Here is a 22,990-nt window from a genome sequence, read left to right as displayed (position 1 = left end):
TATTCAGGGGTATATATGTTCTTAGGATAGATTATTTGCAACTTAGTTATATACATTTTGTTTTGTTAAAGTGTAGACTTACTAGTTGAGGGAATCCTTTGTAGATTGGAAATCATTAACTAAATAGATTTCTGTAAGGATAGAATTCTTCATTTGGAACTGTGAAAACCTGTCCATTAATGTATCAGTAAAGTATCATCACATGGCAGGAATAGATACTGGGTTGATATTGCCTTTTTTTTTTTTTTAATTTTTAATATTTATTTTTTAAGTTCTCGGCGGACACAACATCCCCGTTGGCATGCGGTGCTGAGGATCGAACCCGGGCCGCACGCATGCCAGGCGAGCGCGCTACCGCTTGAGCCACATCCCCAGCCCGATATTGCCTTATTGACTGTATGAAGATCCAAGTTTTTAAATAGAGATTGCCCTAATATTTTCTTTATATTTTTCTTTTTCAGATTTATTTTTGTGTTATCACCTGAAAATTTTTGGTGGCTGTTTGATCCATTTAGTTCAATAGATTTTATTGCTTTGGCAGGGGGGAAAAAACTCATTTTATCAGGGAACCAGGAGCCAGGAACAAAATGAATTTAAATTGTATCATTTGACTTCCATAATATTTTAAAGTAAACATATATAATTGAGTTTTTTGGTGGTTGGTTTTTAAAAAATATATATTTAGTTGTAGATGGACAAATACCTTTATTTTATATATTTGTTTTTATGTGATGCTGAGGATTAAACCCAGTGCCTCAAATATGCTAGGCAAGTGTTTAACACTGAGCTACAAACTCTAGGCCTGGTAGTTGCTTTTTATTAGGGAATTCAGATATATAAATAAACAATGGGCAGATTATAATATAACTCACATACAAATTTAAGAAATGAAATAGTATATATAAAGTTGAAATTTCCTGTGTTAAAATCCCATTATATTTTCCACTTTTGTAGACATAACTGTCATACTTAGTTTGGCTATGGTTACCTCCCCTTTTCCTAACCTTTTTCAGTTTTCTATTTTATACCCCAATGCTAACTTTTTTGTTTTATGAACTGTACATCTAAGTTTTCCTTTTTTTTTTTTTTTTTTTTTTTTACTTTTTTTGGTAAATTTGTTAATTTATTTGGGTTGTTGATGCTCACTGTTGTCATGTCCATCCCCCCACCCCATGGTGCGGGATATTACACCCAAGGCCTTATACCTACTAAGCTGGCACTCTACCATCTAGTGATGTCCCTATTCCTTAGTTTTTAAATTTCTTTTTTTTTCCTTAATGCAATACTGGAAATCGAATGCAGGATTCCTTTTCCACTGAGCTTCAACACCAGCACTTTTTTTTTTTTTTTTACAGAGTCTTACTAAATTGCCAAGGGTTGCATGGAATTTGGGATCTTCCTGCTTCAATCTCCTGAGTAGTGGTGACTGCAGACATGTATCACCATTCTTAACCCTGATTCTATATTTTAGTGTGATCATATATCAGTATTTTCTTTATGTGATTTTTGGTCATAAAGTTCTTCGTCTTTTTTTTTTTTTTTAGTAGAAGTTTTAAAGTTTTGCTTTTCATATTTTGACTTTAATCCATCTGGTACTAATTTTTTAAAAATTTAGTATGGTGGGGCTGAGATTGTGGCTCAGTGGTAGAGCGTTCTCCTAGCATGTGCGAGACCCTGGGTTCGATACTCAGCACCACATAAAAATAAAATAAAGATATTGTGTCCAATTACAACTAAAAAATTTTTTTTAAAATTAGTGTGGTGGTTCATGTACATATATTGGAGCAGTTCATATTTTCACTGATTTATTTTGCTGTCTCCATCACCAAGTTTCCTTAAATGTGGATTTGTTTTTAAATAAATTTGTTTTCCTGCAACTATTTGTTTTGATTTTTAGCAATCTTACACGTATAAGCAAAATTTATTGACTTAGTATAAGAAATTTAAAATGTTTGATTTTTTTTTTCTGCCATTATACTTAGCTTTTTATCCTAAAAGATGTTTTTAATTCCTTTTCATTCTCCTAATAATTTTTTCATGTTAAAATGAATTATTTTAGGTAAGATTTTCTGTTGACTGAGGAAAAATTATTATTGTTTGGGCTAAATTGAGGTTGATTACTTTGTAGATGTAGTTATTCCCAGACTTAATTATTTCATATCTTGGAGCCCACTGTATGGCATAATAGCAACTGCTCATGGTTCCCTTTATCATACATTTTATACCCCACAAATCTGGGGCATTATTGGTCTATAAACAATCAGGGTAGCAATTCCTTGGAGAAATCAGTAAGAAAAGCAAAGTGAACAGAAAATAGGTGTAGGAGCCTTTTTACAAGAAAGTCATGGTCTGGATTTGATTCAGTTTAATTTCTTTGGTATATACGACTCCCCCTTCTCCCCTGGGGATTGAGCTCAGGGGTGCTTTAACCATTGAGCTACATCTCCAGTCTTTTTCATTTTTTGTTTTGAGATAGGGTCTTACTAAGTTGCTGAGGCTAGCCTTGACTTTTTTGTTTGCTTGTTTTTTGTTTTTTAGTTGGACACAATATATATATATATATATATTTTTTAATGTGGTGCTGAGGGTCAAGCCTAGCACTCCGCATGTGCTAGGCAAGCACTGAGCCGCAACCCCAGCCCCTAACCTTGAACTTTTGATCCTCATGCCTCATAGCCTCTTGAGTAGCTGGGATTACAAGTGTGTGCCACTGTGCCCTGCTAATATATATAATTTTTCTGCTAACTGTCATTCTGCAGATTCTTTTTCATAATACCTTAAAAACTCTCTCATAGGGTTCACATCCAGTTAAGACTAAGTGGAATTCTATAGTTAAGCCCATAAGAGTGAGAGAAGAATCAAATGAATTGAACTCTGATAGGAGAAGTCAGAGATTGCCAGTGTGTTTTAGTGTTTTGATTTCGGTAAACCTTATTTTTATCTTTCATTATTTGTGTCATCCTTTCAGGCATATTGATCCATGTACGAATTTATCTCAACTCAATTTCTAAGTTTTTTGTGTCATTTAATTTTTTTAAGCAAATGCATTGTAGTCCAAGCAGACTAGGATAGTCATTAATTAACTTGACTATACCTGAACTCCAAATTCTGTTTTTCCTATAGTGGGCAGCAGAAATATCTATTGAGTTATTTTATTTAGCTGAATGCTTGGGTCTGCCCCCATATATATGTACTAAATTGGCCAGCCAAAGCTTTTGTTTCTATGACTCCTTTGCAGAAAATTTCCCATCACTTTCTAGTTGCTTTTATCAGCATGAACTTAATATTCTGGTTATTCAGATCAGTAAGACTCCAAAATTTTTATTAGCATATAAGGTATTAATTAGGAATATATTAGACTCTATCTTCAGGCAAAAAGCCTTCAAAATCTGGAAATTCACTCAGATTTGTTCCTTTTTTCCAGGTATAGACTCTGTCTAGTTGCTTCTTGCTTTCAGTGCCATTAAGTAGTTATTCTCCTTACCTTTTGTCTATAGAGTTCTGGGGATGTTGGTTAATCTAATAGACCTACCCCTTCATAGCTGCAAGCTCCTTTCTCATTTTAATACATAGAATCATAGAATGTATTTGGCTGTAAAAAATAGATCAATTTCCACATTACCTTGAAGTATAATTTTTTAGGAATCTTAATTTTTTTCCCTCAGCTTTTGCTAGCAGCATCTGCACAGTAGAAGGATGTGCTAGTATTAAATTGTTTGGAGTATAGGATGTGGTTAGAAGGTTTATTTATTGTATGTGTGCCCCTTATTGTTGGTAGACTGATATGAAAAATTTATAATTTATGGATTTTGTGTGTGTGTGTGTGTGTGTATGTGTGTACATACAGGGATTAAATCCGGGGAGTTAAGCACTGGGCCACATCCCCAGCCCTTTTTATGTTTTTATTTTTTTAGTTGTCATTGGGCATTTATTTTATTTATTTATACATGGTGCTGAGAATTGAACCCAGGGCCTCACATGTGCTAGGCAAGTGCTTTACCACTGAGACACAATCCCAGCCTTATGTCCTTATTTTGATACAGGGTCTTGCTGAGTTTTTAGGGCCTCACTAAGTTGCTGAGGCTGGCTTTGAACTTTTGATTCTCCTGCCTCAGCCTCCCAAGCTGCTGGTATTACAGGTGTGCACCACCACACCTGGCTAAATTATGGAATTTTAAGTGATAATCAACATGGTCAGAATTTAACTATGTGCCATTTTGTACTGATTATTTTGTTTAATCTTATGGGTATTGTGAGGAAGATACTGGTGTATTTTACAGGTAGGGAAACAGTTCAGAAACTTGTGCAAGGTTGCACACATAAGTAAACAATAGAGATGATAACTCAGATTAATCCAGCTCCAGAAACTGTACTCTTTAACCACTGAAGATCATAAGAAATCTTTAAGATTCCTTCCTGTGCTAACATTCTGTGGATGTTCAGGTTGAGCATGCCTAATTTAAAAATCTTATATGCTCCGAAACCCCAAACTTTTTCTTTTCATTTTTTTTCTTCAGTGCTGGGGATCAAACCCATGGCATTATGCCTGTTAGGCAATTGCTTTCTCACAGAGCTATGTCCCTAGCCCCAGAACTCAAACTTTTTAAAGGTCGATATAACACAATTGGAAAATTTCACACTTGACTTAAGTCACAGTCAAAATGCAGGCATACTAGATATAGTTTATAAAATGCCTTTACTCTGTGTGTCTAAGGTATCTGCGGAACACAAATAAATTTTTTGTTTAGACTTGGATTTGCTCTCTAAGATATCTCTTTATGTATATGCACATATTCTAAAATCTGAAAAAAAATGCAAAAATTCAAGACATGTATGGTCCCATGCATTTTGGATAAGGGATATTCAACCTGTAGTTAGTTTTTACATTACTTGGAACATAGAAGTTTAGGAATTTTCAGATTTGTGTTTGTAGTTTGCCACCTCTTGGTATAATTCAGTAATGCACCCTAGCAAAAGAAGAAAAAAATAGAAAATTAAGAATTTATGTATGTGTTTGTAATCCAGGATGGATTGGGTAGCTAATGGCAGAACAGAAACGTAGAATTTCAGAAACCATAAAACTGATTTATCATTGGGTGGGATTTACATCTTTCAGCTGGGATGTGTGAATATTGGGTATATGAAGTCAGTCTTAATGTAACTAGTGAAGGAAGAAAATACTATGTGTGGGGGGAATAGATTTACATTTGGCCATTATATACACTGAGACAGTAAATTCTTGAAATATACAAAACTGATGTATAAAGTTGAAGGAGTGGTAGGAGAGGGTCTTAAAACTTGCTAAAGTTGTATGTCCTTGAGGGCACAAAATTTAGTAAAAATTTGTGGTCATGAGAGTGACATAATTTAAGTGACTTAGCAAATAGTTTTGCTAAAATTTTGGATGGATTTGCTAATTAGAAACTATTCTTTTAGTTGTCTCCGTACACACTAATCTTTTTTTAAAAAAATATTTTATTATTTTTTAGTTTTTGGCGGACACACCATCTTTGTTTGTATGTGGTGCTGAGGATCGAACCCGGACCACACGCATGCCAGGCGAGCGCGCTACCGCTTGAGCTACATCCCCAGCCTCACACTAATCTTTTTTTTTTTTTAAACTAAGTTTTATATTTATTTATATTTAGTTGTAGTTGGACACCATACCTTTGTTTTATTTATTTATGTGGTGCTGAGGATCGAATCCAGTGCCTCATACATGCTAGGCGAGCACTCTACCACTGAGCCACAGCCCAGCCCCCCACACTAATCTTTATAAAGAGAACTCTGATTATTTTTATGTCAAATACTACTTGGAATTTATTTTTCTCTGCTATATAACTCTGTCTTAAGTGAAAATGTCAATGAAAATATTTTTATTTACTGTTAGTAGGAAGATATTAATTATGAAAAATGTGTGTCTGTTTCATTGGATAATTGGAATGAATTTTTCAATTAATTAATATTCAGAAGTTTGCAAGCTACTATTTAGAACCTGTGATTTACTGGTATTAGTCTACTTTTGAAGTCTGTTGATTAAATTTCCCCATACCTATGTCCACCCTAGCTTGAGTAATTGCAATCAGAGATGCTCAGGCAGATAATTGCTGAGAGGCAGAAAAGGAGAAAGGCTTAATGCTGGTTAGCAGTTGGTATTTAACACTACTGTTTAGGAAAGTATGTTAGCCATATTGTTCTTTTTTGTATTTTCTGTGTTCAGAAAGTTATATATAAAGTGATCACTTTAGAATTTTCGTTTTGAAAGTAATTCTATTTCTACCCATCAATTTAAGAAAAGATGTAAGAAAGGTGGTATATTTAAAGCATATCTTCAAGTGATTTTGAAATGCTTATTTTAAATATCTTTTAAAAGTTAGGGCAAACTATTCTATTAACTGTGTGGCTTTGGACAGTTTTCTAAATTCTGTGTCTAACTAAGTCTTATCTTTAATGTGGGAGTATTAATAGCATCCACTTCATAGGATTGTGAGCACAGAATGAGTAAAGGCATATAAATGCACATAAAATGTTTAGAACAATGCCTGATAACCATATTGTATCTGCTAATTATTTTCTTGTTATATTCACTTTGAGCAAAGGGTTAACAAAACTAACTGACCTTTGATTAACACTCTATTCTTTGACAACTTTGAAAGGATATAGTAGTGTCAACTATGATTTTAGGCAACATTTTTAATGTTGCTTGTGGGTATACTGTTTGTGAATTGGGAAACTAAGTAGTAATAAAGGAGACTTTGGATTTCCCTGTGTGCAGTGAGTCCTCTAATTGGACTTATCTCTTGCAGTGACCTTTGGAATCTTTTAGGTTGTTAGAAGAGATAATGGCTTTATAGTTTCATTCATGTTGTTGTAAATGGCAGGATCTCTTCTTTTTGGGAACTTGGGTGTGGATTTACTGGGTTTTAAACTCAAGGGCACTAGACCCCTGAGGCACATCTAGCCCTATTTTGTATTTCTTTCTTTCTTTTTTTAAGGTTGAATACTGTTCTATGGTATTCATAATAATGGTTTTTGGTGGTCATGAGGCTAGGGTAAATCTGTACTTATTTACTCAATGTATATCTTGTCACCTTGAACTCAAGTGGTCTGCTACATGGTTGATCCAAGAACTCTTACCAAAGAGGAATTTTTTCTTTCATTTTTTGCAGCATTGGGAATTGAACCCAGGGACACTGTACCATTATTATTATTATTTTAGTATTATTATTATTATTATTTGAGACAGGGTCTTGTTAAGTTGCTAGGCTGGCTTCAAAGTGGTTATCCTGCTTATCTCATTCTCCTTAATCACTGGGATTACAGAAATGTGCCACCATGTGCCACAGTGAGACAAAGAAGAACATTTCCTGTATTGTTGGCAATCTTTGACCCTTAATCTCTTTTTCTAAGAGGCTATACCAAGGGCAGCCTATGGTATTTTGGGAGTCTTTGTTCTTGATTGAGCCCGAAAAGATTCTCTAGTGGGCTTTTGTAGTCTCAGGACCTTCATTTGTTGCATAAAGCAGTTTATAAACAAACACTATCTTCAGAAATTTTACATGTATGAAAGCAGCATAAGGCTTAAGGTGTTTTACATGTAACTTACAGCTGAAACTGAAGAGCACATATGGAATACCTTAGCTCTTGACTTATTCTAAATCAACTATTTAAGGTTTGTTTTTTTAAAAATATTTTGTTTTTTAGTTGTAGCTTGACATAATACCTTTATTTTATTTTTATGTGGTGCTGAGAATCGAACCCAGCACCCTGCACTTGCTAGATGAGTGCTCTAAAACTGTGCCACAACCTCAGCCCCTTAAGGTTTATTTATTTTTAAAAAAATTATTTATTTATTAGTTATAGGTGGATACAATGTCTTTATTTTACGTTATGTGGTGTGGGATAGAATCCAGTGCCTCACGCATGTTAGGCAAGTATTCTACCTCTGAGCCACTACCTCAGCCCCCTTAAGGTTTATTTTTTATTTTTTGGTTTTATCTTCATGTAGTAAAGTTTCACCAATATTATGTCTAGGTGTGGGCTTCTTTATTAAAATCCAGTTGGGACTGAACTGAGGTCCTTGCTAGTTGTCTCTGAATAGTGTAAAAGGAGAAAGTCCAAACAGATCTTATTTTATACTATCTAGATCTAAATTTCATTAATTAATGAAAAAGCAGCCAGTAAAAATGAAGGAATAAGTATGATCACTAATCCATCTTTTTATTTTTTTTATTTTTATATGACAGTGGAATGCATTACAATTCGCATTACACATATAGAGCACAATTTTTCATATCTCTGGTTCTGTACATAGTATATTCACACCAATTCATGTCTTCATACATGTACTTTGGATAATAATGATCATCACATTCCACCATCATTTATAACTCCATGCCCTCTCCCTTCCCCTTGAACCCCTCTGCCCTATCTAGAATTCGTCTATTCCTCCCATGTTCCCTCTCCCTATCCCACTATGAATCATCCTCCTTATATCAAAGAAAACATTTGGCATTTGGTTTTTTGGAATTGGCTAACTTCACTTAGCATTATCTTCTCTAACTCCATCTATTTACCTGCAAATGCCATGATTTTATTCTTTTTTATTGCTGAGTAATATTCCATTGTGTTTATATGCCACATTTTTTTATCTATTCATATATCCACTGAGCTACAGCCCCAGCCCACTAATACACATCTTTAATTTACTGGATTTAATTCATCACATCAATAGACTTAAAAGATAAGATTCATATGATCATCTCAGTAGATGCAGAAAAAGCATTTGACAAAATACAGCACCTCTTTATGTTTGAAAAACTAGAAAATTAGTAATGATCAACTTTGTTAAAGTTGCTGCTGAAGATAAGGCCTGAAAATTGGCTTTTCATTGACATTAAAGAATATCATTGATGGTTTTGCAAAAATTTATTTCAGAAGAGTAGTTGACTTGAAAATCTGATCTGGGTTCTTTAGAAAGTATGAAAGGAGAAGAAAGGGGAGGGGGAACCAATGACAACCTTCCCCCCCAAAAAAAACCAACCAAACAAAAAACCCAAAACCCTTTTCTTCATGTTCTTTACTGTAGGTGTAGACAGAAACATGGATAGCCTAGGGAATCGTGAAATGAGAAAAAAGATTGCCTTTTATTTTTAAATACTTGGAGAATAATAGCATGTTGCATGCTGATGGGAATGATCTGTAAAAGAAGGAAAATATGAGAAGAGAATTGGTTGTTAGAGCACAGTTATACAAGGGAAGGCAGAATATGTGAATGTACTCATTGGTGGATAGATGTGATAAAAGTTTGTAGAAGAGTTGTCTGTTTGCTTCAGAGAAGTGGAAAGTAAGAATGAGAATGATGGAGGAGGGTTGGAAGTTTCAGGAGAAGAGATGGTAAAAAATCATCCATGAGAGTGAGAAGATGGATCAGGGAAGCATAGTGTTAATTTTTTTTTTTTTTTTTGGCAGGGCGTGGTGGGTGGGTGGGGGATTGTTAAAAGGTATTTGAGGTTCCTGGTCAAGAGTTTTAAAGTGAAACCAGTCAGGTATTGTGTTTTCTCTGCAGTGTACACGCAGTCATAGAGTGGGTGGGGAATTGGATTGAATCAAAATTGGATTTGCTATGTGTACATCAGGAAGGAGCAAATTGACTTCTATTATAATGAAGTTAAAGTGATCTCCCCCACAACCTGACAAGGGATGTAAAGAAGGAGCTTCTTAGGAAATAAGCAGATTTTAGAGTAAGAAGGTTCTGGAGAGATTATGTCAACGTCACATGCTCTTAAACAAATAGAAAATTTTGCTAATTAAGGGACCTGAGTTCTAGAGGGCATCCATTGATTTTTTTTTTCTTGATAGTTGGAGCATCATGGTGTAATTTGCTCCTATCTGAGTGAGCCTACATAAAGGAGAACTTTTTACCTAGGAAATGCACATTTTGATTGCAGTAAGGAAACACAAAATTTTGAAAACAGAAGTAGAATGTTGGGGATAACTTCTAAGATTTATCAAAAGGGTGCCTGATGCAGACTCAAGAAAATCTCCTGCAAAACTTAATTCATCATAATTTTGTCCAGAATGTCTCTTTTCTCATAGGTTTCATTTATTTAGTAAATAAATTCTTTTTTGTACTATCCTGGTGGCCTAGAGGAGGAGGACGAAACCTAAAATTAATCTACTCAATTTTGTAGAAATTTTCTTACTCTCAGTATGTGGTACTTTATATCATGATGATTCCTTCTAATCAGTCATCAGTAGTTGGATTGAGGCAGAAGCCTAACTAACAAAAGGTTTAAAGGACTGAGCTTGGGCTGGGGATGTGGCTCAAGCGGTAGCGCACTCGCCTGGCATGCACTGGGTTCGATCCTCAGCACCACATAAAAATAAAATAAAGATGTTGTATCCACTGAAAACTAAAAAATAAATATTAAAAAATTCTCTCTCTCTCTCTCTCTCTCCTAAAAAAAAAAAAAAGGACTGAGCTTGTGGCTGGCTCAGTGATGGAACACTTGCTTAGCATGTGTGAGGCACTGAGTTTGAGTCTCAGTACTAGATAAAATAACTCAATAAAATAAAGGTCCATCAAGAACTCAAAATTTTTTAAAAATCAAATTTCAAAAGTTGAAATTAATTTCAGATTTACGGGAAGATTGAAAATATAGTATGAAAAATACTTGCAAACTCTTCAAGATTTTCTAGTATACTACTTTTTCTTTGTGTGTATGTATAATCCTTTTTTTTCTGAACTGTATACTTTCCCTAGGATATGTGTATTTCACATGTGTTTAAATGTTGTTGATAGTGGCCTGTTATTTTCTATTCTTTCTTTATATTGTATCTTTTCACTTTTACTGTTGCTTATGCCCTGTCTTATTCAACTTTAATAGAGTTTTTACCTAAGAACTTTGATCTTCACTTATCTTGCTTTATTGTTTTTTAAATTTCATTTATTTTTTACTTTTTATCTCTTTCCTTTTTAAAATATATTTTTAAAATTATGGACTTAGCTCAATAACTTTCAGCCTTTGTTTTCTAATATAATCCCTTAAAGCTATAATTTCCCTTCAAGCAACATTTATACTGCATTGCTCAGATTTTGAAATGCATAGTATTTTTACTCTTCACTCTAAGAGTTATCTTTTTCTTTGATTTGCAAAGTATTTAAGTAGTTTCAGATACTGAGAGATTAAAATTTTTTATTTATACTTTGTTAATTGCACTGTGATAAGTTAATATTTTCTGAAAGGTATCTATTATCTGATAATGTATTGAAGTTTGCTTTATGGTAAAGTACATGATCAATTTTTATAAATGCCTCATGTGTGCTTGAGAAAAATGTGGATCTTTTGTTTGTTATATGCAGAAATAAGCATATACTCATTAAATCCGGCTTGTTAAAACCTTCTAAACCGGGCTGGGGATGTGGCTCAGCGGTAGCGCGCTCGCCTGGCATGCGTGCGGCCCGGGTTCGATCCTCAGCACCACATACCAACAAAGATGTTGTGTCCGCCGAGAACTAAGAAATAAATATTAAAAAAAAATTCTCTCTCTCTCTCTCTCTCTCTCTCTCTCTCTCTCTCTCCTCTCTCACTCTCTCTTTAAAAAAAAAAAAAAAAAAACAACCTTCTAAACCTTTCCTGATTTTTGTTTGTTTAGTGGATTTTTTGGTAATTAAGACAAATGTGTTAATCATCTATTGTGATCCTGTATTTGTCTAACTCTTGAATTTTTGCTTTATGTATTTTTTTTAAATATTTATTTATTTATTTTTTAGTTTTCGGCAGACACAACATCTTTGTTTGTATGTGGTGCTGAGGATTGAACCTGGGCCGCACGCATGCCAGGCGAGGGCGCTACCGCTTGAGCCACATCCCCAGCCCCATGCTTTTGTAATCTTGTAATAACCCATTCTGTCCCTATTGATGTTTAGCATCTTTTTAAAAAATATTATCTTTCTTTTGTTTAGAGTTTTGCTTTATGTCTTTTCTATCCCTGTGCCATTAACTGTTACATGTTTTTATGATTTAGATATTTGTTTTAGAAATACCTAGTATCTTAGCTGGGCCTTGTTTTTAAATTAAATCTGACAGTGAGCCTATGCTTTTGAGCAAGAACCTATCTCTAAATAAAATAAAAAGGGCTGGAGATATAATTCAGGGTTAGAGCACTTGCCTAGCATGTGGGAGGCCCTGGGTTTGATCCCTAACACCTCAAAAAATCCTTCAATCTGACAGTCACTTAATTGTTTATAAATGGTCCATATCCCAGGATCACACTGGTCCTTCTGGAGTTTTTGGCTCAGTCAAAATCTCACTTCAGCACTGCACTATTAAATCACATTGGATTTAAATGGAATTATTCTAATGTTTTAAGTGTGCTATCATTAGTAAGAGTATACTATTTAGTGGATTAAAACAAAATTAAATAGTCTAGAAATATATTTTGTGTATTTGTTATGGAATTATTTCTTTCTTGTATTAATGGATTAATTTACAAACCTTCCTTTAAAACTTTAGTCCCAGAAATCCTGGATAGAAAGCACTTTGACCAAGAGGGAATGTGTATACATTATACCAAGTTCCAAGGACCCTCACAGGTAAGCATACCTTTGTTTCTTTTGGGATCTTCTAGGAATTTAGATATGAATTATATTGCTATTTATTTATTGAAAACAAAAATTATTAAATATTTGTAGTCACTGTTAATTTTTGTAGTTATTGTTAATATTCTTTTGGGAATGGGAAAAGGAGATAGGATTAACAAAATATTGGAAGAGTTCTTAATGACATTTACAGCATAAAACTTCTTCCTCAAAGTGTTCCCCCATCTCCAAACTCAAATTATGCTAGTGTATTACAAAGATAGGTAGGTAACGCCTCTCTTTCTCTCTTAAACTTATTCATTCACTGATCTTGAGAACTTAAAAACATGTTTGTACATCTACTTATTGGGCATCTACTGAATGCCCAGTACTATGGTTCATGCTGAAGAAACCAATATAGACCTACTAGTCACATTTTTGGGGGCAAAGGGGTAGACATTGATGGGGAATGAACCCAAGGCTTCACATATGTGAGGCAAGTGTTCTACTAGTGATCTAGACCCCCCAGCCTCTGTCACTTTTTTGTTTGACATTATATGGATATAAATCAGTATTTATTGGAAAACCTTTTAAACCTATTATCAGAGACTGTGGGTATCTCTGATTGTCTCTTTGTTTTTTAAAATGGGTTTGATGATAGAAAAAAGTTGAAAGTAAAGGATATTAGCTATAATTCAAGAAAAGGTTGACTTTGTGATATATACATTAAGAAACATTTTTGCTAATTTTTTTTCTGTTACCTAAAAATAGAAAAAGCTTAAAGGCAAATCAAAGATATGATTATTTCCTTACTTTATATAGTACCTCTCTTCTCAAGCATTTAGAAAAAAATTGACAAAGGCATTGACAATATTTTTGCATTTTCTTTTTCTGTCTCTTGTCAAACCCTGTTTATCAGATTACCTTCTCTGTAACTTTTAATTTCATTAAGTATATGAATGAAATCTTATGAAAAATAGCTAAAATGAGATAATTTTTATTAACTGTTAAACTCTTATAGTACAAGTTTTTGCCCATAATGAGTACTAGGTAAGTCTTTGTTGAATAGAATTTCCAAACTAAATAAAGCCTTTCATTGTTTACATTACATAAGCCTGCCGTTTGGATTGAACATTTTTCTTTATTTTAGCATTTAAGATCCTAATTTTGAATGAATTTTTTGCTTAAAATGAACACATTTCTTTTGAAAACTTGAGAAGCAAAAAGTTGGCGCTATGCTCAATTTCAGTACATTAAGACAGCTATTGTTAATAATAATTTGGTGGGTTTATTTTTAGTTTTTCCTCAGCACTTAGTTTTTGTTTTAAAATATTGCTCCATTCTGTCTATATAAAATGTATCTGGTTTTAAACATGTTAAATATTTTTATATTACAGATTTCATTAAAATGATAGTTAATGTTCTATTAGTGTATTTACCATAGTTTATGTTTATTTACCTATTTATATTACAAGTCATTTAAGTTGTTTTCAGTTTGTGGCCTTTATAGATTAACCTTAGGCCATGATTAAGATTTTTGTGGATAAAACTATTTTGTGTGTGTTTAATGTCTCACTTTCCTTAGTTTATATAATGCCAAATACTTTCTTAAGGGATTAAAGCAATATATATTATTACTGGTAGTGAGTAGGAATGCCTGACTAAAGTAACCTATTCTGTTGTCTTCAAGAACAGGTGATAAATAAAAAATAGACTATCTTTTATTATTTTATTTTATTTTTTCCTGTTTCTCCCCTTACCACACCTTTTTTTAAAGAGGGGATATCACTTTGTTGCCCAGACTGGCCTTGAAATTTTGTTTTTAATCAACAATAATTGTATGTTTTAAATTTGCACTTATTTGATTACTGTTAAGTATGTTCTTTAAATATTCTTCCATTTTGTATACCTTTATTATTTATTTATTTTTATGTGGTGCTGAGGATTAGACCCAGCACTTTGCCCATGCTAGGCGAGCACTCTACCGCTGAGCTACAAACCCAGCCCCAATATCCTTCCATTTTAAAGTAAATTCTGTAAATATTTTGATTAACTCTTTATGATCATTAGATAACATTAATGTCTTATTCAATCATTAGATTGTACAATTCTGATTTTTTTTTTACTGCTTTTAAAGATACGATTACATCACCAGGTCACATGGTTAGTAATTATAAAAATGGTATTAGAATTTAGGTCTCCTTAGGTCAGTCTGCCAGTTTTCAAATAAAACTTAAGAAGTTGTAATTTTGCTTAATTAAAAAATAGATTGTACTATCAGTAAGGAGTTTATTTTCTATAATTTATTTCACTTGCAGTACAAATAACAAAAACACTTGTCAGGTGTTAAAGAAAAACTCATGGCCAGGTGTGGTGGCACATGCCTGTAATCCCAGGTGCTTGGGAGGCTAAGGCAGTGGTTACAAGTTTGAGGCCAGCTTGGTTAAATTTAATAAGAAGACTCTGTCTCAAAATAGATAGATAGATAGATAGATAGATAAATGAATAAAGAAATAAATAAACACACACACACCCATATACATATATGGCTAGAACTGTAGCTCAGAGGTAGAGCACTCCTGGGTTCAATCCCCAGTAGCAGGAAAAACCCCCTCAAGCTGTAAGTATCTTCAGCTGAAATTATCCATGAGATGTAACTTTCAAACAGTTAGCTGGTCGATTCTTTCTACACTAGTAGGAATTTTAAATTAATTTTATATTACTAAGTAGTTCATGCACCTGATTCAAGGTTTGCAAGTTACCAAATTTTTTCAATCAAAATTCCCTTTCCACTACTGTGCTTTAGCTTTCTCCTTACCAAAATAATCTGGTGTCTGGCTGGGGATGTGGCTGAAGCGGTAGCGTGCTCGCCTGACATGCGTGGGGCGCTGGGTTTGATCCTCAGCACCACATAAAAATAAAATAAAGATGTTGTGTCCACCAGAAACTAAAAATAATAATAATAATAATCTGGTGTCAGTGCATTCCTTAAAATACTCTCCAGAAATAGATATAGTCTTTGCATGTCTTTGCAAATATTTATATATTCTCTTCCCTCCTTTAAGATATATACTGTTTAGCCTATTGTGTTTATTACTTGTCTTGGAGACCAATACTTTGTTTTTAATTGTGACGCATTGTTATAATTTTATGTCTGAATCATTTGTTTTAGTAGTCCCTTATTGATGAACATTTTGGCTATTTTCAGTTTTTCTCTTTGCTATAAGGAAAAAAATGTTGCATTGTATTATGTTATATATGTCTTGTTTCATACACAGGTCTTTTTTGATCCATGATCTTAGAACTGGCATTAGAGTGTGAAGAGGAAACTGTATCTTTTATTTTGATGAGTGTTGTCAAAGTTGCCTTCCATAGAGATGATATCAGTATACAACTCCCACCAGATAGATGCAACAGTTTTTCTATTTTCTTACTAAGACATTGTCCTCAAATATTGTTTTAAAATTTTTGCTAATCAAATCTCTTCATATATATGCTTTTACTGTGAACCATGTACTTTTTCTTTTTGATATTAGATTTAAAAATTGATATGAGGAAATTATATATTAGAAAACTAGGCCTTTGCAAAAATTGTTTTTCTCAGTTTGTCTTTAGACTTTATTAGTGGCAAATTTTTGCCATGTATGAATATGTTTTTGTGTATTTAAATCTGTCAGTGTTTTCTCTTATGCTTTGTAGATTTTATATCAAAACTGATTTCATTTAAAATAAGGAAGCTATGTGAATTTAAAATGTTAACTTACATACAAGTCAATGTACACATGATCTATGATATATATTGAAAAACTAAATACGTTATTTACGTTTGTTTCATACTTTTGTGTGGGTTTATGTAGTTCAGTTTAAAATTAAAAAGTTTTCCATTGAGATTATGGGTTATTTATCTTTTTATGTTTTGTAGATGCCTTCCAGGATGTCAGATTTGTCAGCAACTTGTCAGGTAAGTTTAACATAATTGCACAAAATTTGAAAAATAAACAAAACTAATGTATTAGATATATGAGTTAAAATACAGGACAATAAAACTTGGATGCTATTGTATTTTAAGTATGTTTTATCCAGACTTGAGATGAAGAATCAGGCACTGCGGTTTGAAACAGTGAAAGCTACCTGAACAGAGTTCTAAATTAGTTGAGTGTGAGTTAGTTGGGCAAAGAATGAAGGAAAGAGGTTTTGGACAGAAAAAAACAGATCATGGGAAGGCCTGACAGTTAAGGACATTGTAGTTGTTTTAGGAGACTACTTAATGTAAGGTGGAGATTGGAGAGATCTAAGCCTGGAGAAATAAATATGGGCCAGGTCATTTAAATTTTATGTATACTATGCCACGTATAAGCATGTATACTATGCTTTTTAAAAAAATACATTTTTAGTTGTAGATGGACACAATACCTTTATTTTATTTGTTTATTTTTATGTGGTGCTGGGGATCGAACCCAGTGCCTCATGCATGCTAGGCAACCGCTCTACCACTGAGCTATAACCCCAGCCCCTGCCACATGCTTTTGACTTTGCATTAGAAGAGTATTATATAGGTGAATAATATGTTAGATTTTTTTTCCTTTTTCCCTCTGTCGGTTCTAATAGTTGGCATTTTGAGGAGATTGGGTAAAGAGAAAAGGCCAGTTCTGAAAGTTTTGGAATAATTATGGCAAAAAATGACAACCTGAATTAAGAGTGCTCTGATTATAAAGGGAAGTAGATACATTTGAAGGGATTTATGAAGTAAATGCAATAGATTTTTTGATATAAGGGAAAGGGAAGACTTATTTCCTAGTTAGGCAATTGAATAAATGGTAATGTTTAGTAGGGAAAGAAGATAATGTCTCTGGTAGGCTAGAAACAAGTGTATAGAATGAGTTTCTTTTAGGTATATTGAATTTTTTTCCCAGTCAATAAAGTCAGCAGAAAACAACTCACAATCTTTTACATTTGCCCTTATTTTTACCTCCTCCAGTGGTATTCATCTTACAGATGGGAAGTTCTATCAGCCTTTTCTCCCTTCAGGTTGAAGAACTTCTTTTAGCATTTATTAAGTACAGATATATCTGAAAATATTTTATTTTCATATTTAGAGGATATTTTCACTGGATATAGATTTCTGAGTTGAGTTTTCTCATAGCAGCACTTAACGGGATGTCATTTTATATTCTGGCTATTGTTTCTAGTGAGATGCCAGTCACTAGTGTAATTGTTTCCAGTTTGTAATGGATCTTTTTTCTTGGGGTTACTTTAAAGATGATGTTTTTCTCTTCATACCTTTGGTTTTCAGCAACATGTCTGTGATATTGATTCTCCTTGTACTTACTCAGGTTATAGAAATGTCTGCAAATTCAAACTTTTCACCTAATTGGGAAGATTTTGGCCATTGTTCTTAAAATACTTTGCTACCCCATTTTTTTTTCTCTCTCTTCCTTCTGAAACTCCTGATACCTTCTACAGGTTGCTGTGATTTTATTTTATTGTAATTTAGCTTTTTTCTATTTATCAAATTGGATAATTTCTGTTGATCTGTGCTTATAACCCTTATTTCTACAGTTGCCAGTATGCTGCAAAATTTACTGTACATTTATTTTAAAATTTATTTGATTCTTTATTTTAAAGTTTCCATTTCACTACTGGGATACACTACCTCAGCCCTCATTATGACCATCTATTCCTATAAGTTCTCAAATATATTTATAAAGTCTGTATTCAATTTTTTATTTATTAATTTCAACATATACATCAGTTAGGGTCTCTTTCTATTGATTTCTTCTCTTTTTTTCTTGATAATGAATCATACTTTCTTGTTTTTTCGTGTATCTAGTAATTTTAATTGTAGGTTGGACATTGTAGAAGATCTCCTAAGAGTTCTGGATTGTGTTATCTTCCTTTAAAGGGTATTCAATTTCAGTCTGACAGATGATTGAATTATTGGCTATTCTTTGGTTCTTTGAGGTTTGATTTTCTTGTTAGGGAAGTTCTGTTCCTATTTTGAATTTTTTACTCTTAAGATGTAGCCTTTTTGGGGTTTCAACTAAATGCTTAAGATGCTTGACAGTCTCTTTTTTACTCTGACCTAAAAGCACAATGTCTTTCAGACCTTATGACCCAGTTCTGACATCCACAGAAGGAGATTTCTTCTAGGTATTACAGAATCTTGTCTGACATAATTAAACCTTAGACCATGGCCAAGGACCCATTGTGAATCTCTGTTAAAGTTTCTTTATATCCTCTGGAATCCCTTTTCTCTAGTACCTTGCTACAAATTCCAACTATTTCTGTTCTGTTTCCTTGCCTAACTCAGCAACTTTGCCATTTTCTGCCTGAGTATCACCTTTATGCACAGGGGTTGAGAAAGTGCCTAGTCTATGTAGTCATGGGGGGTTGCTTTATGTTTTACTCTCATTTAGCGCATGAAATAGGGCTTCATGGTTCCTCTTGTTCAGTGCCTGAAAGCATTTATCTCATATATTTTGTCTACTTTTTTGTCCATAGTTTCCAAGACCACCTGTAGGTTCAGTGATTAGCGAGAGTGAATCACAGTACTCATTGAAGATCTACACTGTGTTGAGGAAGTTTCCTCCTTTCTCTGTCTATAAGGAACAGATGTTAAATTTCATCTAATACTTTTTCTTTATCTATTGGCATGACTGAGAAATTTTTCTCCCTTAGCTTGTTGATGAATGGTTTTAGGAATTTTGGAGTAACCTTATATTCCCAGAATGAACCTCACTTGAAATTGATTGTTTTTTTATGATATAACACAGGATTCTTTTTACTAATATTTTCTTAACAAAGTTTTGAGTTTATCCTAGTGAGGGTTTCACAGTTTTTACAATGCTTTTGTCTTTTTTTTTTTTTTTAACTAGGATGAATCTGACCTCATGAAATGAATTGGTGAATGTTTCCTGTTATATTTTGTGGAAGAATGTATGTAGAATAGAGATTATTTCATTTTAGAATTGAGATTATTTCCTTATTCAAAGCTAGTTCTGGTCAACATAGCATGACCTTGTCCCTATTCAATTTTTTCGATTTATGTGTCTGATAATTTTCTTGCTCTTTCAGTAATAGGCCTTTTATTTTATTTTATTTGCTTTTCCATTGGTTATTTTCTTTTTTATATTTCATTGTCTTTATAATTTCTTTCCCTTCTGTTTACTTTGGGTTTAATTTTTGTTTTAATTTGTTCTTTTTAGTTTTTAAGGTAGAATTTAGGCTACTTTTTGTTTTCAAATGTTCTCTGTTTAAACTTTATATACCACAATTTTTTATTGCTATGTACTGTATAAAGCATACCTATTTACACAAACACTAATTTTCTTCTATATGATGCTTTAATTGTACTCCACAGATTTTGATGTTTATTTTCATTTTATTCTAAATATTTTCTTTTTTTGGTGACTTTCTTATGATTCATAAATTAAGTGTGTCATTAGTTTCCAAATACTTCAGAATTTCCCATGTTTCTCTTACTGTTTTCTAGTTGAATTTCATTGTGTTCAAAGAATATAATTTGTATTTTTTTCATATTGGTTAATTGAGACCTATTTTATAGACCAAAATGTATCAGTCTTAATGAGTACTTCACATGTATTCAAAGAAGGTTTTTATTCTGTACATGGAAACATCTATTAGATCACTTTGGTTGGCTAATAGTTTTAAGTCGTATAGAATTCTAGCTTGACAGGTTTTTTTTTCCTTTAAGTTCTTAAGATATTGTTCCATTAACTTTAGGCTTGCATGGTTGTTGAAGATTCCTGCTATCATTCTTATCTTTGTTCTTCTGCGTATAACGTAACCTTTGTACTCTGGCTGCTTTTCACATTTCCTCTATATTATTGACTTACAGCAGTGCCGTAGTGTAATTTATTTATACTTGGTTTGTTTATGTTTTGTTGAGCTTCTCAAATTTGTGGATCCAACAGTTTTCAAATTTGGGTAATTTTTTCCTAACATGTTTTCAAATTTTTACTTCCATTTGAGATTTGAATTTACAAGTAGGTCTGAGATGATAGATATTCCAGAGGTTACAGTTTTTTCTATTTTGGTTTCATTATGAATAGATTCGTTTGCTACATCTTTGAGTTTATTGAACTAACTCCCCTCTCTCTCTTCCCCCCACCTCTCTCTTTCTCCTCCTCCCCCTCCCAATACATTATAAAACCCTTCCCTTGACTTCCATCTTATCTATTATATTATCCCTAGATAGTCTATTTGTGTCTTTTCAAAAAATTTCAGCTTTTACTCTTACTCTCTCTCTCCTCCTCTCACCCTCTCTTTCTCCTCTCTTACTCTCCCCCTCCCCTCTCTCTCTTACTCTTACTCTCTCCCCCTTCTCCTCTCTCCCCCTTCTCCTCTCTCCCCCCTCCTCTCTCTCCCCCCTCTTCTCTCTCCCCCCCCCCTTTCTCTCCCCTCCCTTCTCTTCTGCGATTGGCCACTACAGTCCTGCCAATAAAATCTCGGACAGGTAAAAAAAAAAATTTAAATATCTTCTGATTTTTTTTTTCTTCATCACATTTTCGTCTGCTTTTCTGAGCATGTACTTAATAGATGGAGATTATTTATAATAGTGGTTTTAGTGTCATTTTCTGGTGATTGCATCATTTCTGTCATTTGCGGTCTTCATTTAATGAAATTGTCTTTTTATATTTTTTTAGTTGTTGATGGACTTTATTGTCTTTATTTTTATGTGCTGAGGATCAAACCCAGTGCCTCATGCATGCTAGGCGAGCACGCTACCACTGAGCCACAACCCCAGCCCTCTCTGGGAATTTTTAATGGGTGCTTCACATTATGAATTTTATGTGTTTGAGTGCTGGATTTTATTATATTCAATTAGAGACTTTTGGACTTATGTTAGCATGCAGTTAGGTTACTTTGGATTGTTTTGATCCTTTCAGGTCTTGCTTTTACATTTTATCAAGAAGCATGTTGTCTAGGTCTCGTTGAATCCTAATTAGATAAAACTTTTCTGAAAATTCTATCTTAGGCCATATGTATTAAAAGATAACTCTGGTTGATGGGTTCTGTCCTTCATGAGCTTAAGGAATTGTTTGGCCTTCTACCATCTAGTGGTTCTTACCTTTGCCTTGAGTAAATTTTTTTTTTTTTTTTTTTTTAAATAAGAAGGACCCTTCTGCAGATATTTGGGACTCTTATCTTTGTAACTCTTTCCTTTTTTGTTTTGTTTTGTTTTTTACTCTATAAACTCTAGCTGTCTGATTTCCTCAAACTCTAATTTTAAGATCATATCAAATCAGTGAAACTCTCTGGCTTTATTAGATTCTTGCTTCTTACATTGTGGTCCAGCATGATGTTCTAGGTAGAATTCTGTCCTTCTTTATATCCCTGGCCTCAGGCAACCATTGATCACCTTTTGATCACTATATAGATTAGTTTGCATTTTCTTGAATTCTGTACACATAGAATCATGTAAATATGTATCTTTGATACCTGACTTCTGTTACTCAACATGATCTTTCAGATTAATCTATATTGTTCTATTGGTGGTTTGTTTCATTCTGTTGCTGAAACATTGTTTCTGTAATATACCTACCCCACTTTTTGAGGATGCCCCACAGGAATTTAGGTTATAACATCATCATCACCCTACCTCAGTGCTTTGATGAAGGCATTTATTTACTGATATTCTAAAATCAAAGAGTCATACTATTTTCTTTATTGGTTCACTCATTTTAATTCAGTTTTTCATTGACTCAATTTTTTAAAAAGTCTTTATAATCTCACTTTTTCCTTTTAGGTGTTTTTGTGGTCGCTTGGTCAAGCAACATGCTTGTTTCACTGCAAGTCTTGCCATGAAATACTCAGATGTGAAATTGGGTGACCATTTTAATCAGGCAATAGAAGAGTGGTCTGTGGAAAAGCATACAGAACAGAGCCCAACGGATGCTTATGGAGTCATCAATTTTCAAGGGGGTTCTCATTCCTACAGAGCTAAGGTGTGTCATGTACTTGATTTTTGTTTTCTTTTTTTACTTTATTTCCTTTGTTATAAAAAGAATAAACATGTATTATCTAACAGAAAGTTAAGTATGGTAGTGCAAGCCTGTAGTCCTACCTGCAAGGCCAAGGCAGTGTGTTACTTGAATCCTTTTAAAACCAGCCTGGGCAGCATACCAAGATGCTGTCTCCAAAACCAAACAAATGAAAGAGATGTCTTTTTAGTGGTATATCATTTTTTAAAAAAAATTTAATGTTTTATATTTAAGTTTATAGTATTAGTTACCAAGTTGTGTCATTTATTTTTTCTTTTTCCCTTTCTTGTATTTTTTTGGATTAAGTATTTTTTAAATTATTTCCTTTTTTATTGGTATGCTATTCATATGATTTTTTTTCTGTTCTGTAATTTTATAGTAAATACTATAAAATGCATTTTTA

At 33.3% G+C, this 22,990-nt stretch overlaps 1 protein-coding gene across 2 annotated transcripts in view; it reads left to right on the top strand.

Moving 5' to 3' along the window:
* Trpm7 (transient receptor potential cation channel subfamily M member 7) overlaps nt 1–22,990 on the top strand; it is a 103,054-nt gene that overhangs the window by 7,127 nt on the left and 72,937 nt on the right. For both annotated transcript variants that reach the window (XM_026393471.2, XM_026393458.2), the window contains exons 2-4: nt 12,519–12,598; nt 16,506–16,544; nt 22,353–22,551. In XM_026393471.2, coding sequence (XP_026249256.2) covers nt 12,519–12,598; nt 16,506–16,544; nt 22,353–22,551 — 318 coding nt within the window. The remainder of the gene's footprint in view (nt 1–12,518; nt 12,599–16,505; nt 16,545–22,352; nt 22,552–22,990) is intronic.

Source organism: Urocitellus parryii, chromosome 6, assembly GCF_045843805.1.
Source record: "Urocitellus parryii isolate mUroPar1 chromosome 6, mUroPar1.hap1, whole genome shotgun sequence".
Lineage (NCBI taxonomy): Eukaryota > Metazoa > Chordata > Mammalia > Rodentia > Sciuridae > Urocitellus > Urocitellus parryii.
The sequence above is the reverse complement of the archived record's forward strand: the minus strand, read 5'-3'. Positions and strand labels throughout refer to the sequence as shown.